We start from the raw sequence: 15,928 nt of genomic DNA on the forward strand, positions 1-15,928 counted from the left end.
CTACAGAGCCAATTCCAGGACAGCCAGGGCTACACAGAGAAACCCTGTCTCAAAAAGAAAAAAGACTTGGGAGAAAGTTGAGGATCATTTGACTAGAGTTTGAGAGCATGCAGCTGGGACCCTGCAAGTGCTGAGAGGGGAAAACAAAGTCACGGTTTGAGTTACAACTAAAGCAGGTGTGCTGTACGGCAAAAGTCTGTAAGCAGCTGCATGAATGGATGGTCGAGCAGGCTTAGGAGTTTGGCTGGCACCCAAACAGATAAAAGAAAAAGCTACATTTTCTGTGTCTGTGTGGACGCAGTATTTTTGCATTTGCTTGCACCCATGTGTGTGGATCACAGAGGCTGATTGGAGTCTTCTTCTATCTCCACCTTATTTCTTGAGACAGGACCCTTTACTGAACCTGGAGCTCACTGTTTCATTTTTGAATGACTGGCCAGCAAGCTGCAGGAATGACCCACCTGTTTCTGCTCCCCAAACCCTACAACTTGGTTTAAAGACATGCCACTGTGCCCTGCCTCTATGTGGGTGCTGAAGATCCCCAACTTAGGTCCTTATGGTTGCAGAGCAACCATTTATCCACTGAGCCATCTCCCCAACCCCAAAAGTTAAACACTTAAAAAAAAATTTAACCAGGCAGTGGTGGCACAGGTCTTTAATCCCAGCACTACAGCACTAGGGAGACAGAAGCTGTCATATCCAAGTTCAAGGATAGCCTGGTCTAGAGTAAGTTCCAGAACAACCAAGGCTACACAGAGAAACCCTGTCAAAAAAAATTGTATTTTTAATTATGTGTACATGAGTGAAGGGGCCCACAGCAGCTGAAGGTGTCACGTTCCTCCTGGTGCTTGAGTTACAGCAGCTGTGAGCTGTCATGTGGGGGCTGGGTCCTCTTCAAGAGCAGTATGCACTTTTAACCACTGAGCCATCTCTCCAGCCCTAAGTTGATCAGGCAGCCTTAGTAAGGATCCGGGGCCAGCAAGATGGCTCAGCAGGTACAGTGTCCATTGCTAAGCCTGATAGCCTATGTTCTAGCCTCGGGCCCCACACGGTGGAAGGAGAAAACCGACTTTAGTTGAAGCTGTCTTCTGACCTCCACACGCACACACAATAAATAAAAAAAACAAAAGTTTGAAACAATTCTGTCACCAATCCCATCACAGAAGGGCTTCTGGGCTATCTATGCACTAAGATAATCATTATCCCACGTCTGCAGGAAGAACACCTTTCCTGAGGGATGGTTTCCTGTCCAACGATTGACAGCTTCCTTTGGATTGACTCTGTTTGTTGTTAGACAGGGTTTCTCTGTCTCTGTAGCCCTGGAGCCTGTCCTGGAACTCACTCAACAGACCAGGCTGGCCTTGAACTCACAGAGATCTGCCTTCCCAGAGCTGGGATTAAAAATGTGCTCCACCATTGCCTGGCTGGGTTGACTCTTAAGGGAGGGATCACCAGTAGGTTTGGAGAGCCGTTTAGACTGCTGTGGGTGTTTTGAAGGGAAGGCAGAGAGAGAAGGTCTTATATGGCCCATTTCTACTGTGTAGCTAAGGGTGGTCCTCCTGCGGCCACCTCCCTGTTATAGGCGAATCCTGAGCTCCACCGGGTGCCTGCTGGGGTTTGCAGATTCTCGTGTCCTCTGACTGTGGATGGGGACACGAGGAGAGTGGCAGAAGAAGAAATGGTTCTTCAGGAAAGCACTTGCCAGGGAAGGAGGGGGCTAGTGAGGGTGGAGGGGTCAGCAGCTCAGTGGCGCCTGCACCCCACAGGCTGGGACCTATAGGTCCTTTGTAAGGTATGCTCACTGCACTTGTGATACAGGTTGGCCTTGACAGGGAGTGTTTCCAGGCTGGTGTCTTTATGTGGATTTTTTTCTTTTACTTCATGCTTTGCCCTATTTTCCTGCCATAACCATCCCCTGGGAGCCATGGTCCTAGAAGTCTTTTGGGCAGTGCTGAAGGATAATGTAATGGTGTGTGTGTGAATTTATGTACATGAATGTTTTGCCTGTGTATACGTATGTGCATTTCTGGTGACTGCAGAGGCTAGAAGAGGATCTCAGAGGGCCTGGGACTGGAGTTACAAATGGTTGTGAGCACCCACGTGGGTGCTGGGAAGTAAATCCAGGTTCTCTGATGAAACTAGCGCTGCTGAGCCGTCTCCCCAGCCTGTTTTCTGTAGGTCCTGCATGCTGATGAGGGGTGCAGTCCCTGCCTGAAGGACCCTGAGAGTCCAGCTGTAGGGAAGCTTTGGGTCCCTATAGTAGAAATTGGCTGGAATCCCTGTGTCACAAGGAGTTTAGTCTGGAACTTGCATACTAGATAACACAAATTCTACAAGAAGGTTAAGAAAACTAGTCTAACCAGGCAGTGGTGGCACATGCACACCTTTAATCCCAACACTCGGCTCTCTGTGTGCTCAAGACCAGCCTGCTCTACAGAGTGAGTTCCAGGACAGCTCCAAAAAAAGAAAAAGAAAACTAGGTCTAAACACAAATAACAAAATTCTGCCAACCAGTGATCCCAGAAAAGACAAGAGCCCAGGAAAGCAAGGACCATGACTCCCCCAGGTCAGTGCTATCATTGCGTAACTTGCCCCTGATGATGAGAGCCTTTGGAAGTTCTATTATTTTAGATATATTGGGTGTTCTGACTGATTATATGTCTGTGCACTGTTTATATGCCTGGCACCCACAGAGATCAGAAGAGAGCATCCAATCCCCAAGAACTGGAGTTACTGAAGGCAGTGAGCTACCGTGTGGATGCTAGGAATTGAACCCAGTGTTTTTTTTTTTTTTAAATATTCATTTATTATGTATACAGTGTTCTGTCTGTATGTATACTTGCTGGCCAGAAGAGGGCACCAGATCTCATTACAGATGGCCGTGAGCCACCATGTGGTTGCTGGGAAATGAACTCAGGACCTCTGGAAGAACAGTCAGTGCTCTTAACCTCTGAGCCATCTCTCCAGTCCCCCAGCCAGTGTTCTTAATGGCTGAGCCATCTCTTCAGTCCCAAGGACTATTTAAAAATTTTAAAAAGAATTCAATAGACTAAAAGCAAAATAATATGGTAACATAGTCATTGAGCACATATTAAACCAGCAATGCCTAAAGAGAAATGATGAAAGCCAACACAGAAAGTTATAGCTGCTGGGGGGTTTATGAATAGGACTTATCTTTTTAAAAAACTCAGATATCCTTTTTAAACAAACATTTCTTTGTTTAAAGAGAACAGTTAAGTCTTGTCAGTTCACAGGTGTAAGTGGCCTTGTTCTTAAGATATCCTTGAAGTTGGGGAGATGCAGACAGGTCTTACTTTGGGGAATAACTCAGAGTTCTTTTAGTCTGGGTGGAATTGCCTCTGTTTAACCTCGAGAAGCTGTCGGCAAACATCAGAAGATCTTTTGACAATGAAGCATTTGAGTAAAATCCAGCTGTTCACCATCATTGCCATAGGCAGTGTAGCTTCTAGGTATCCCAGACAGCTGCACACGATGCCGGGAAAGGAAGCTATGGGTCTAGCAATGTCCTCTGACTTAGGTGAGGACTCCCAATGTTATGCCTTGTGTCTGGGCTATGGGGAGGCAGAGACAACAGCTCCTTTGACTAACTAGCATTCCCACTAACACTAGCTACTACACAAGTTCATTGAGTAAAGGACTCTGGTTCACTAATTAGGCAGAGAATGGAGCTCCAATATTAGAAACAAAATTAACATTTTGGGGAGTTTTATTTTGTCTTGAGAAAATGCCTTCTCTGTCATCTGACTGTCCTGGAGCTTGCTATATAGATTAGGTTGGCATCAAACTCTGCTTCTCAAGTGCTGGGATTAAAGACGGCCTATGTCTTTTTATTTATTTAATGGTTTCCATTTTATTCTTGTTATTGATAATTGTTTTTTCATAGAATATTTCTGATCAGGTTCCCTTCCCCATCTCCTCCCACCTCTCCACTCACCGTCAGAAAACAAAAGAATTAAAAAGAAAAGCATAGGAAACACAGACATACAAAAACACATGGTCGGTAACCATACTATGCAAGCAAAATACCAGTAAGATTAAAAAAAAAAAAAAACAGACAGAGCAAAATGAGAAAAAAACTCTCTAAAAGCACTATTGAGTTCATTTTGTGTCCCATCTACCTCTGGGTGTGGGGCGGGCCCCTAAATATGCTTCATCTTCCCAGTGAGACTCCACTGGAGAAAACCAATGTTTCCTTTGCAAGTGGTTGTCAATTGCAAATAGCGGCTTGGTTAGAGATAGGAGGTCGTGTCCACTTTCCCTCCCAGTGCTGGGACCCCATCTGGCTTGGAGCTGTGCATGCAGCCCCGGTCTCTGAGGTCAAATGTACATCACTCCTGCTATCTCCGGAAGACACTGTTTTCTTGGTGTCTTCCATCTCCACTCTTAGAACTTTCTGCTTCTTCTGCAGAGTTACATAATGATCACTTTTTGTCTTATCTTTAGAAGAAAATATTTTCTTAACACTATAGCTGTATTTCAAAGAAAATACCAGAAACTTTAGTGAAAGCAGATCAAAAGCGGACGCTTGTTCAGCACTTGAAGAGAAACAGCAGGAAAGGGTACAGCCCAGACAGCCTTCATTTGGGTTTTTGTTTGTTTGTTTTGTTTTGTCTTTCTATGTGGTCTTGGCTGTCCTGGAATTAGCTATATAGACCAGACTGACCTACAACTCATGGACATTGCCCTGCCTCTTCTTCCCAAGTGCCAAATGGTGGAATTAAAAGCAAGTGCCACCATGCCTGACCTTGGTTTTTGTTTGTTTGTTTTTTGTTTTGACTTTGGTCAGCCTGCTTTTCTTTAGAAGCAAACTTATACTGATCCTTGACCATGTCCCCCAGTAAGGAAAGGAACAGAAAGCAAGTTTGCCAAGATGATAAACACACACTGTGGCACATGATACAACGCAGAAAAGGGGGCTGGAAAAATGACTCGGGAGTGTAGAATACTTATTTTTACAGAGGACCCAGGTTCAATTCCTAGAACCCCCATGGTAGCTCACAACCATCAGAAACTCTAATTCCAGAGGATCTGCTGCCCTCTTCTGGCCTCCCTGGCATGACCATGGTATGTTGGCAAAACATTCATACATATAAAAAGACTCTTTAAAAAGAAAAAGAAAGATGACAAGGAAAGGAGAAGAGAAACAGTTTGGACCCAGTGCCACTAATGCTCCTGCCTCACCTCATCATGTGTTGGGTGGGATGTGACTCCCACCTCGGTCACCCCAGTGCGCAAGTTTTTAAACATTAGGAACAGGATGAATAGATGGTTTTGCAGTAAAGAGCACTGGCTGCTCTTTCAGAGGACCTGAGTTCAATTCTCCCAATCTACATGGCAGCTCACAACTGTCTGTAATTCTAGTTCCAGGGGATCTAATGCCCTCTTCTGGCCTCTACAGTAGACACCAGACACCCACATAGTGTGCATACACACATGCAGGCAAAACACCCACACATATAAGATTAAATAAGTAAATCTTTTTTAAAAATATGTATTTATTATGCATACAATATTCTGTTTGTGTGTATGCCTGCAGGCCAGAAGAGGACACCAGACCCCATTACAGATGGTTGTGAGCCACCATGTGGTTGCAGGGAATTGAACTCAGGACCTTTGGAAGAGCAGGCAATGCTCTTAACCTCTGAGCCATCTTTCCGGCCCCCAATAAGTAAATCTTTAAAAGTAGAGCTAAAATCATAAGCCTTGGGTAGGGGACATGACTCCACTGAAGTCAAGTTCGATCCCCAGCACCGCACAAGAGCTGGGTGTGGGGCCACATTTGTCTGTACTCTTATCACCTGAGAGGTAGAAGAGGATCAGAAGTTCAAAGTCATCCTCGGTTATATAATTCGAGGCCAGCCTGGGCTACATGAGACCCTATATCAAAAAGAAAAACCATGCGAGGGAAAAAAGAAGGGAGGTGGAAAGAAAGATAAATCTTACATTCTGGCTGGTGCCTCACCAACGGCCATAGGTGAGTGCCAGGGCCCAGTGGGCATCCACTGATAGTCCAGGCTCCTGTGTCCTGGGATGAGAAACATGACAGAGAGAGCAGCCATCAAAATGGCCCAGCAAGTGGAAGTCCTTCCCACCCAAGCCCAATGACCTGGAACCCACATAAACGTGGAAGGAGGGAATCGGCTCCACTACTCTCAACTTCCACACACATGCTATGACGTGTCCAAGCATACACAATTTATTTTGAGACAGGGTCTGAACCCCTGGCTGTTCTGGGACTCTCCCTGTAGACCATCCTGGCCTCAAACTCACAGAGATCCTGCTGCCTCTGCCTCACAAGTGGTGAGATTAAAGGCATTCACACAACACCCAACAATTTTTAAACTTTATCTCATAGTCAGGGGGAGCCCATGAAGACCAGAAAGGAGGGAGGAGCATCAGCTCCCTTGCAGCTGGAGTTATGGTGTTTGTGAGCAGCCTGATGTGTATTCTGGGATCTGAACTGCCGTGCTCTGATAGGGCAGTAGTAAGTCCTTAACCACCATCTCTTTAGCCCCCATTCCCCACCCCACCACATCACACAGACATATAAAAAATTAACAAATTGGACCGGGACACGTGGATGATAATGGGTGAAGAGACAGTTTAATAGGAAAGAAAGCACTCCCAAGAGAGGAAGTGGGCCAGGAACAGCAAGGTTAAAACTCGATGGCGTGCTGCCCCTAAGGCCTCTGTATGGTGCATGACTGTTTCCGTGCATGCGCCATCTTGGCAGTAAGGAATTTTCAGCCTGGTTTGGTATTGTTGCTAAGGTTTATTTTCTGTTGCTGTTGCAGAGGCAGGTGGATTACTGTAGTTCAAGGCCAGCCTGGTCTACATAGCATGTTCAGGCTAACCGGGACTACACAGTGAGACTCTGATTCAAAATAAAATTTAATTTTTCTTTATGTGTCTGTGTGTAAGCATGCATGTGTCTAAAGGGGTCGGGATTGGACATCCGGCTCCCTAGAACTTGAGTTACAAGTCGTTGTGAGTTGCCTGACTTGTGTACAAAGAACTCAGTTCCCCTGATGAGCTGAACCTTGGTTTCTTTAATATGCTAGGGTTCCCCTCCTCTCTGCTCTCCTGCCACATCTCACTGAGACTACCCATGTACCATCCCGGATTCTATGCAGTGACAGGGCCACAGCTCAGGACTTTACACACAACGACAGTCACTCAAGGAACCAGACTGTACCCAGGCCACAGATATAACTCTTTTGATCATAAATAATGCTATTTTATTTTATGTGTGTGGCTATTTTGCCTGCATGTATGTGTATACCATGTGAGCCACTGGTGCCCACTGTGGTTAGGAGAGGGGTTGGATCCCCTGAAACTGCAGCTAAAGATGACTGAGTGACCTTGTGGGTGCTGAGAACCTGAGGTCCTCTGCAAGAGTAACAAATGCTCTTAACTTCTGAGCCATTTCTCCAACTCCCTAACAGTCAATTTTTTAAAAAAGAATTAAAATTTTGGACAGGGCATGCTGGCACACACCTTTAATCCCAGCATTCAGGAGGCAGAGGTGGGTGGATCTTTGTGTTTGAGGCTACCCCTGTCTACATAGCGAGGCCTTGCCTCAAAAAAATTAAGTCATAAATATTTTAAATCTAGGCACTGGAAATGTAATTCGGTTGGAAGTGGGCGCAAAAGAATCAGAAGTTCAGGGCTACATAGGGAATTCAAAGTCTAGGCTAGAAAGTTTGTCTCAAAAGTAAGTAAATCATCCCAGCACTCAGCAGCCAGAGGAGAGTTCAAGGCCAGTCTGGTCTACATAGAGAGTTCCAGGATAGCCAGAATTACATACATGACCTACCACCATGCCCGGCACTAGTCATGTTTTATCAGGAGAAATAGCTTTCCCTCAATGGGCCTCAACAAAGGCTGACTATCGTACCTCTCTCTCTTTCAGACGGTGCTTTAACTCCTAAGAAGGGGCGTTGTGAAGCCTCCCCCCTCCATTTACATAGCGTTTTAAGTTCTAATAAGGACAATTGTGATAGTGAACCTCCTAAAAATGACTCAGGGAAATAGGACATAGGGTTCAAAACTGGTGTGTGTGTGTGTGGGGGGGGTCCATTCTCACAGTCCCCAAGCCTCCTGAGTCTAACTTGCTGCCCGACATCCACCCTCCATGTCCTCCTCGTCCCCTACTTCCTCCTCCTCCAGACTTTGTGAATCCCTGTGGATCAGATCCAGGGCAGGAATGAGCCTCCTGATCCACATCACTGATAGCGTGGATCTCAGTGGTAAGGAACCACCAAGAGGCACCTCCTGCCTCTTAAACCACCCAGCAGTACCGTTAGGTCTCTACTTCTTACTGGTGACAGAAGCAGGGCATAACCTGTCACTCTCATTCTACAGAAAAGGAAGTCACACCAGAGAGGGCAAGGGGCTTTCCCGAGGCTACATAGTCAATGGCAGTGTTGGAGAGCTGGGCCATGCTTCATTTTTGTTCCTCAGTGCCCTGCCCCTCCCCATGACCTGCAGAGATGCTCCCCAACGCTCTGCTTTACAAGGCTGCAGCCAGGCCCCCCTCCATGCATTATTCAGCTCCCCGGAGCTGGCCAGCTCCCGTTACACCGGCCACAGTCCTGGACACCTGCCTCTCACTTCCAGTTCCCCTCCAAGGTGATGTGGTGGGTTGTGAGTATCCTCTCCTGGCCTCAGGAGACCTCTCTCCACTTTGAGCCCATGCAGGGGCTCTAGGGCAAATAATGTCCCCCTCTGTTAAACAGCCATTCTCTTTAGAGCTTAGCCAGCTAGGACACACGAGGGCTTGGACAGAGTCAGCAAGTTGTTGTCATGGTGACTGTAAAGCCAGGCCCCAGCACAGGCCTCCCAGTCTAGAAAACAACACCCAGGCACTTTCCACCTCCTCTCAAAGGTGAAACCCAAGGCTAGTCTAGAGGATGAATTATGGATCCTCCCCCTCCGTGCCACCCAGCCAGTCCCAGCTGCTCAGACGCTGAGGAGACTCAGGTCCAGTCACAAGCAAGAAGACCTAGCTGGTCTCCAAGCAGTGCCTCCAAGTTCCTGAATTTGTGACACCTACTCCAAGCCCATCAGACACAACAACCATCATGGCGAAAGAGGAAGATGAAGAGAAGAAAGCTAAGAAAGGAAAGAAGGGCAAGAAAGCCCCAGAGCCGGAGAAACCCAAGCGGAGCCTGAAGGGCACATCTCGGCTGTTCATGGGCTTCCGAGACCGCACACCTAAGATCTCCAAAAAGGGTCAGTTCCGGAGTGCATCGGCCTTCTTCTGGGGTCTCCACACTGGCCCGCAGAAGACCAAACGCAAGAAGAAGGCCCGTACTGTACTCAAGTCCACATCAAAGCTCATGACACAGATGCGTGTGGGCAAGAAGAAACGGGCGATGAAGGGAAAGAAGCCCTCGTTAATGGTGATCCGCTTCCCCGGACGGCGCGGCTATGGCCGTCTGAAGCCTCGTGCTCAGTCGCTCAGCAAGGCGTCCACAGCTATCAATTGGCTGACCAAGAAGTTCCTCCTCAAGAAGGCGGAGGAGTCAGGCAGTGAGCAGGCCACACTGGACGCCTGGCTCCAGCGCTCAAGCTCTCGAGTGGGCTCGCGTAAGCTGCCCTTCCCGTCCGGTGCTGAGATCCTGCGGCATGGAGGCCGGCTCCGCAGGTTCCCCCGCAGCCACAGCATCTACTCCTCCGGGGAGCCTGTGGGCTTCCTGCCCTTTGAGGACGAAGCCCCATTCCGGCATGCAGGCTCCCGCAAGTCATTGTATGGGCTCGAGGGCTTCCAGGACCTGGGTGAATATTATGACTACCACCGTGAGGGTGACGACTACTACGATCAGCGATCGCTACACCACTACGAGGAACAGGAGCCCTATTTGTCTGGATTCGGTGCATATAGCCCAGCCTGGCCACCCTATGATGACTACGGGTACCCACCCGGAGATCAGTACAACTACTATCATCCAGAATACTATGGTGACACCCTCTACCCCGGCTATGGATATGGCTATGGCTACGATGATTTTGAGCCCCCATATGCGCCCCCATCAGGGTATTCATCTCCTTACAGCTACCATGACAGCTTTGAAGATGGCGGTTACCAGTACAGCTACTACCTGGATCCCTATGCGCCTCCCCACATGATATATCCACCCTATGACTTTCCATATGACAGGCCTTATGACGTACCCTACTTTGATCCCTATGGGGTTCCCTATGCGGAAGGCGTCTATGGTGGTGGGGCTGAGGCCATCTACCCCCCTGGGGCGCCCTATGTATATCCAGAAGAGCCAGCTCTTATGTACCCCTGGGTGCCACCACCCATATTGTCGCCCCACAACCCATATGCCCACCCTATGGATGACATTGCAGAGCTGGAGGAGCCTGAAGAAGTGGGTGGAGAACGGCAGAGCACCTCCTTCCGCCTTCCCAGCTCCGCCTTCTTTGAGCAGCAAGGAATGGATAAGCCAGCCAGATCCAAGCTGTCCCTCATCCGGAAGTTCCGCCTCTTCCCCCGCCCCCAAGTGAAGCTGTTTGGGAAGGAGAAGCTAGAGGTGCCCCTGCCACCCTCTCTAGACATCCCTTTGCCTTTAGGGGATGCAGAGGGGGAGGAAGAAGAAGAGGAGATGCCTCCAGTGCCCACGATGCCCTACACCCATCCTTACTGGAGCTTCCTCACGCCCCGCCAGCGAAACCTGCAGCGTGCCCTGTCAGCCTTCCGTGCCCGCCAAGGCCTAGGCTTTGCCCCTGAGTTTGGCCATCCAACACCACGCCCAGCCACCTCACTGGCACGATTCCTCAAAAAGACACTGTCGGAAAAGAAGCCCATACCACGGCTCAGGGGCAGCCAGAAGGCCAGAGGGGGGCGGCCCGCAGTCAGAGAGGCAGCCTACAAACGCTTTGGCTACAAGCTGGCAGGCATGGACCCTGATCGGCCCAACACACCCATTGTGCTGAGACGGAGTCAGCCACAAGCTCGAAACAACAACAACTCCAACGGCCCGCCCTCACCCAGGCCCACACCACGGAACCTCACCCATTGGAGTGCCCTCATCTCCCCTCCAGTGTCTGGGCCATCTCCGAGTCCTGGTCCACCACCTGCTCCACCCTTCTCTCCAACCCTGTCTAGGCCTCCAAGACTAGCTTCACCCTACAGCTCACCATATGGCTCCCTCCGCCAGCATCCACCACCCTGGGCTGCCCCAGCTCATGTGCCCTTTACACCCCAGGCAAACTGGTGGGGCTTTGCTGAGCCCCCTCCTTTAAGCCCAGAGGGTGCCCCTGACCTTCTGGCCTTTCCTGTACCCCGGCCCTCTTTCCGAGCTTCCCGCAGTCGAGGGGCAGCTTTTGGCTTTCCCAGGTCTTCCCTTATAGGGTCAAGGAGAAGACCCAATTTACCCTCACCCCAACCCTCTTTGAGGAGCCTGCCAGGCCAGGGCTACCACTCACCTTTGGGGCCTTTGTCTCCTCAGTTATCCCTACGAAGGGGACCCTTCCGGCCACCCTTCCCACCCCCTCCACGAAGGCCACAGTCACTTCGGGAGAACTTTTCACTGCACCGAGCTTCTGGGCGCCTACGTCCACCCTGCTCACCAGTCCTAGGTTCTCCCCGACCACCCTCACCTCCCCCACTCATGAACCACGGCCCCCGGCACCGATCCCTCAACCTTCCCTCACGTCTTCCGCGGACCTGGCGGCGCCTCAGCGAGCCACCTACCAGAGCTGTGAAGCCATGGGTACACAGACCTTACCACCCGCCACCCAGTGCTGTACCCTGGGCCACAGGATCTTTGGAGCACCAAGAGAACCAGCATGAACCAGAGGACTCAGAGACACCCTGGACAGTGCCCCCGTTGGCCCCTAGCTGGGATGTAGACATGCCTTCTACACAACGCCCACCTTCTCCATGGCCAGAAGGTGTAGGCAGTCTTAGAGGCTTCTCCAGGGCTTCTCCCGTGCCAGAAACTTTGCATGAGCACATGAGCCCTGCATGTGAACCACAGCTTGAGAACCAAGCCTCCAATTTAACTGGTATCTTCCTGGGCCAACACCGTGATCCTGGGCCTGGGCAGCTCACGGAGTCAGCCAGCCCAATCTTAGAGGATCCTGAAGAAACCGTCACCCCAGGAGATCCTCAGCCACCAGCTGAGCCTGAGACCATGAACCCAACACCTCCCATCAAAAATGTTTGCTCAGAGAGGAAGGATTTACGCCTTAGCCACTCATACCCACTGGTCACACATAAGCAGGCAAGGGCTACGTGGCCATTATGGCGCCGCTGGAAGACGCTGTCCAGAACCCCTGCTCCCTTGGCCCCTACCAGAGCCCCAGGGCCCTTGCTCAAGGCAGGTGAGAAGCCCCAGGCTGAGCCTGGGCGGTTCGCTGTCGTCATGCCTCAAGTGCGAGGGCTGAACTCCTTCCAGCGAAAAGGGTCTGCTCCCCTGCAGCCTCCAGAGCATCCAGACCAAGACCCAGAGCATGGCCCAGCACCCAAAGCCTGTAGTCTACGCTGGTCCCGCCTCTGGTCACCAACAGATGCTCACTGTCCCTGGCCACGAGTTCAGACCCACTCTTTTCAATCCTACCTTCTGGGCCATAGAGGTGACTTCCTGTCCCACAGTGGCCCCTGGAAAAAGACTGGCCCCCAAAGCTGGCAGAACAAGGTATGGAGGCACAAGTCAGAGAGGGTGGGATTGGGAGTTCTGGCTAGGAACCAGGACAGGAGGTACCCTGAGGAGTTGTGGGCAGTGCTGGCAAGTGACTGCCTAATGGACCTGTGTCTCCCTTCTGAAGGTGGGGAGAACTACCTGGACCTTGCAGGGCATCTGGGGTTAGACAAAAGAGTGCCCAGCATAGGCAGATCCTGGGTGAAAGGACTAGTGAGGGTAGAGGTACAGGATCCTACTTTCTGATTGTCCCGTTGCAGAGTAGGGAAACTGTGTCCCAGATGCCAGGAGTCTGTAGGGTATAGGGCAGGCAGCCTGTCTCAGGGCAGATGCCAGGAGTCTGTAGGGTCTAGGGCAGGCAGCCTGTCTCAGGGAGCCCCAGTTCATGACTGACTGCCACATACATGGTGGAAGGTGATCTGGATGCTTAGTGGCCCTTAGAGGAGGTAGGTGATCACTCAAGCCTCCCTGGGGACACCCAGGAAGGGTGGGGCAAGAAGTGATAGGCGGTACTTCTTCACCTCTGCAGACCGTGCCCACAGGCAGGCAGCAAGCTGGCCTAGCCATGGCCACCGGGGCAGCGTGGCTGCTAGGGGGACCCTGGCCCCGACGACGGGTGCCCCGTGCTGTGTGGGCTGCAGCATTGCGGGAGCGGGGCACAGGGTGCCCAGGGGTGAGGGGCAAGGATGCCTGGGCCCTCCTCACTCTGGAATACGTGAGTGGCTGAATTATTCAGGGTCTGTGGCCGCTGGCAAGCACATGAGCAGATGGGTGGGCTGGAGGCCAGGGCGGGAGGGTTGATACTTGCAGCGCCCTACTTAACAGCAGAGTGAGGGCCAGCAGCATGCAGGCCCTCCCGTATCCGCTTTCCTTGCCTAGGGAGGGTGCAGCTGGGATGGGAAAGGGTCAAGGTTGTATATGTGGATACTCGCAGTAACACAGAATCTTGCAGATCCACGTGCCTGAATGTGGATGAGTGAATACCAGGGACAAGCAAGGAGAGGTGGTGGGTGCCAAGTCTGAGCAGACATGGCATCTGTGGAGATGTGGGCTCTCAGCCCACCCTTTGAGTGTGTGCATACATGTGTACATATGGATGGGCACTGTGGAGATCCTTCAGCCCCAAGCTGACATCAGGACTCCCACTCTCAAGATCCTCAAGGTCGAGGACCCTAGCTGCTGCCCACAGGTGCATTCCAAGTGGATGTTGAGAATACCTCTATGAAAGTGTGCCTTAATCAAACACGTGGGCCTGTGCATGGCCACAGCATGCTGGAAGAATGCAGACATGCACGGGAGTTGCAAGAACTGCAGCACCACTCCAGAAGGTCCACATGCAGTATTTACACACTTACCCTGGGCAGGAGACGGTTCCATCCTGGAACAACCTCCATCTTTGTCTTTCCCGAGGCCTCGTGTTATGACATCAAGCTGTCACGCAAGCCAACACAGGGGATCTGTGGGGAGCAGGGTCGGGACACTGAGAGGACAGAGGTGGGGAGGGGACAGACACTTGTGTTTGTGGTTGTGGATATATCTGTGTGTGGTCACTCCCTGAGCAGGACACCGGTGCCGCATAGGCATGCACCCCAAATACTTTACACACAGACTCACGTCCCTGTTTGTAAGGGATGTACACAGTCGTTAGGGGCCACTGCACTCTAAGACAAAGAGTCTGGAAGACCCCCAGGATCTCAGCCTGAGTTCCTCTCAGACCATTGGAGCAGGTGCCCGGTATATCCAAGCCAGGCTCCGCCCAGGCCTCCAGCTTGTCTCCATCTCTCATAGATGCACTCCATACGCAACCTGCCTTCTGTGCGGTCCCGTGAGCAGCACAGGGAAGATGGCGTGGAGGACATGACACAGCTGGAGTAAGTGGCTGGGGTGAGGGAGGAGTCCCAGTCGGATTCCTAGCTCTCGTCCTCACTGCTGGGCTGTCTACCCCTATGGACACCTCCAGAGCCTTACTTTCCCCGTTTGCAAATAGTGTCATGAAGTAGCACAAAAGTCAAATGTGTGCAAGTCAGAGCTCTGTGAGTTAGATGGTCCTTGGTTCAGATCCCAGCTATACCGTTTACCAGCTAGGCAGTCATGGACCTATCATTTCCTCACCGTGTGACTCAGTTTCTCTTCCACAAGATAGGTATGGGCAGTTGCTGGGAAAGTTCTGGCAAATATTGTCAAACCCTAAAGCTCTCCAACCAGAACAATTCAGCCTCAAGCCTTCTGCCTCAGAGTCCTCAGGGTCCCACCAAGTGGGTATGATGTTTGCCACCCCACTGGACAGATGAAGAAACTGAGGCATAACAAGAAGAACTGTCCTGCCCAAGTCTCATAGCTGGTCAGTGGCAGAAAGGGGCTTAATCTCAAACATACCTGACAAGGACACGGTGCCAAGTATGGTGGAGCCTGTGCCAGAACTGGGACCCTCACAGTACCTCATGTCCTTCCAGAGACCTCCAAGAGACCACTGTGCTGTCAAACCTAAAGACCAGATTTGAACGAAACCTCATCTATGTAAGTCTGGGGCTGGCCAGCCCGAGGACATGCTTGGATTCTAGACTGGAGATGGCCAGAAGGGTGGAAAGGAACCTGGGACCCCAGAGCTGTGGGACAAAGGGCCTGAGGCCTGAGGCCTGGAGCCACTTCTGAGTCATGTATACCTGTAAGGGTTTTGTTGACTTCAGGGTACATGTGCTCCCTGCTTCTCTGCTCTAGACAGTGGAGGTTGACCTTGTCATGGGGCAGAACTGCCTGCAGCCTGGGCCTGACCATGAATGAGTAAGGTGGGCAAAGATCACATGCCATCTTGGCCTGACTAAGGCCGTGGAGCCTGGTTCACTTCACACTCACAACTTCAGCCTGTGCGGAGCCTAGGACTCCGCTAGAGCACGGGTCCTCTTGGGCTGTGGAGGGATGATAGGATGAGGCCCGGCAGGCAAACATATGGCCCATCAGAAAGGGGTTCCTTGCTCTGAAGCAGAAAGAGGGAGCCACAGGTGGCCATGGCAACCATGGTGCTAAGGTCCAGGTTTACCAACAGACCTATATCGGCAGCATTCTGGTGTCAGTGAACCCATACCAAATGTTCTCCATTTACGGGCCAGAGCAGGTGCAGCAGTACAGCGGTCGTGCCCTAGGAGAGAATCCCCCGTGAGTATCTGTGGGGTGTGGAGGGGTTGCCATCTCTGAGCCTGGGGAGCCCCTGGATGCCTTCCAGCCATGAGTTGGGGTCAGTGGGAGTTGGCGACCCA

At 51.1% G+C, this 15,928-nt stretch overlaps 1 protein-coding gene across 1 annotated transcript in view; it reads left to right on the top strand.

Moving 5' to 3' along the window:
• The first annotated feature begins 9,104 nt into the window (after positions 1-9,104).
• Positions 9,105-15,928, top strand: part of Myo15a (myosin XVA) — a 56,739-nt gene continuing 49,915 nt past the window's right edge. The window contains exons 1-4 of the mRNA XM_050163812.1: positions 9,105-12,671; positions 14,463-14,545; positions 15,128-15,191; positions 15,718-15,827. Coding sequence (XP_050019769.1) covers positions 9,105-12,671; positions 14,463-14,545; positions 15,128-15,191; positions 15,718-15,827 — 3,824 coding nt within the window. The remainder of the gene's footprint in view (positions 12,672-14,462; positions 14,546-15,127; positions 15,192-15,717; positions 15,828-15,928) is intronic.

Source organism: Alexandromys fortis, unplaced genomic scaffold (assembly GCF_014885135.2).
Source record: "Alexandromys fortis isolate MF-2015 unplaced genomic scaffold, M_Fortis_MF-2015_v1.1 scaffold_149, whole genome shotgun sequence".
Classification (NCBI taxonomy): Eukaryota; Metazoa; Chordata; class Mammalia; order Rodentia; family Cricetidae; genus Alexandromys; species Alexandromys fortis.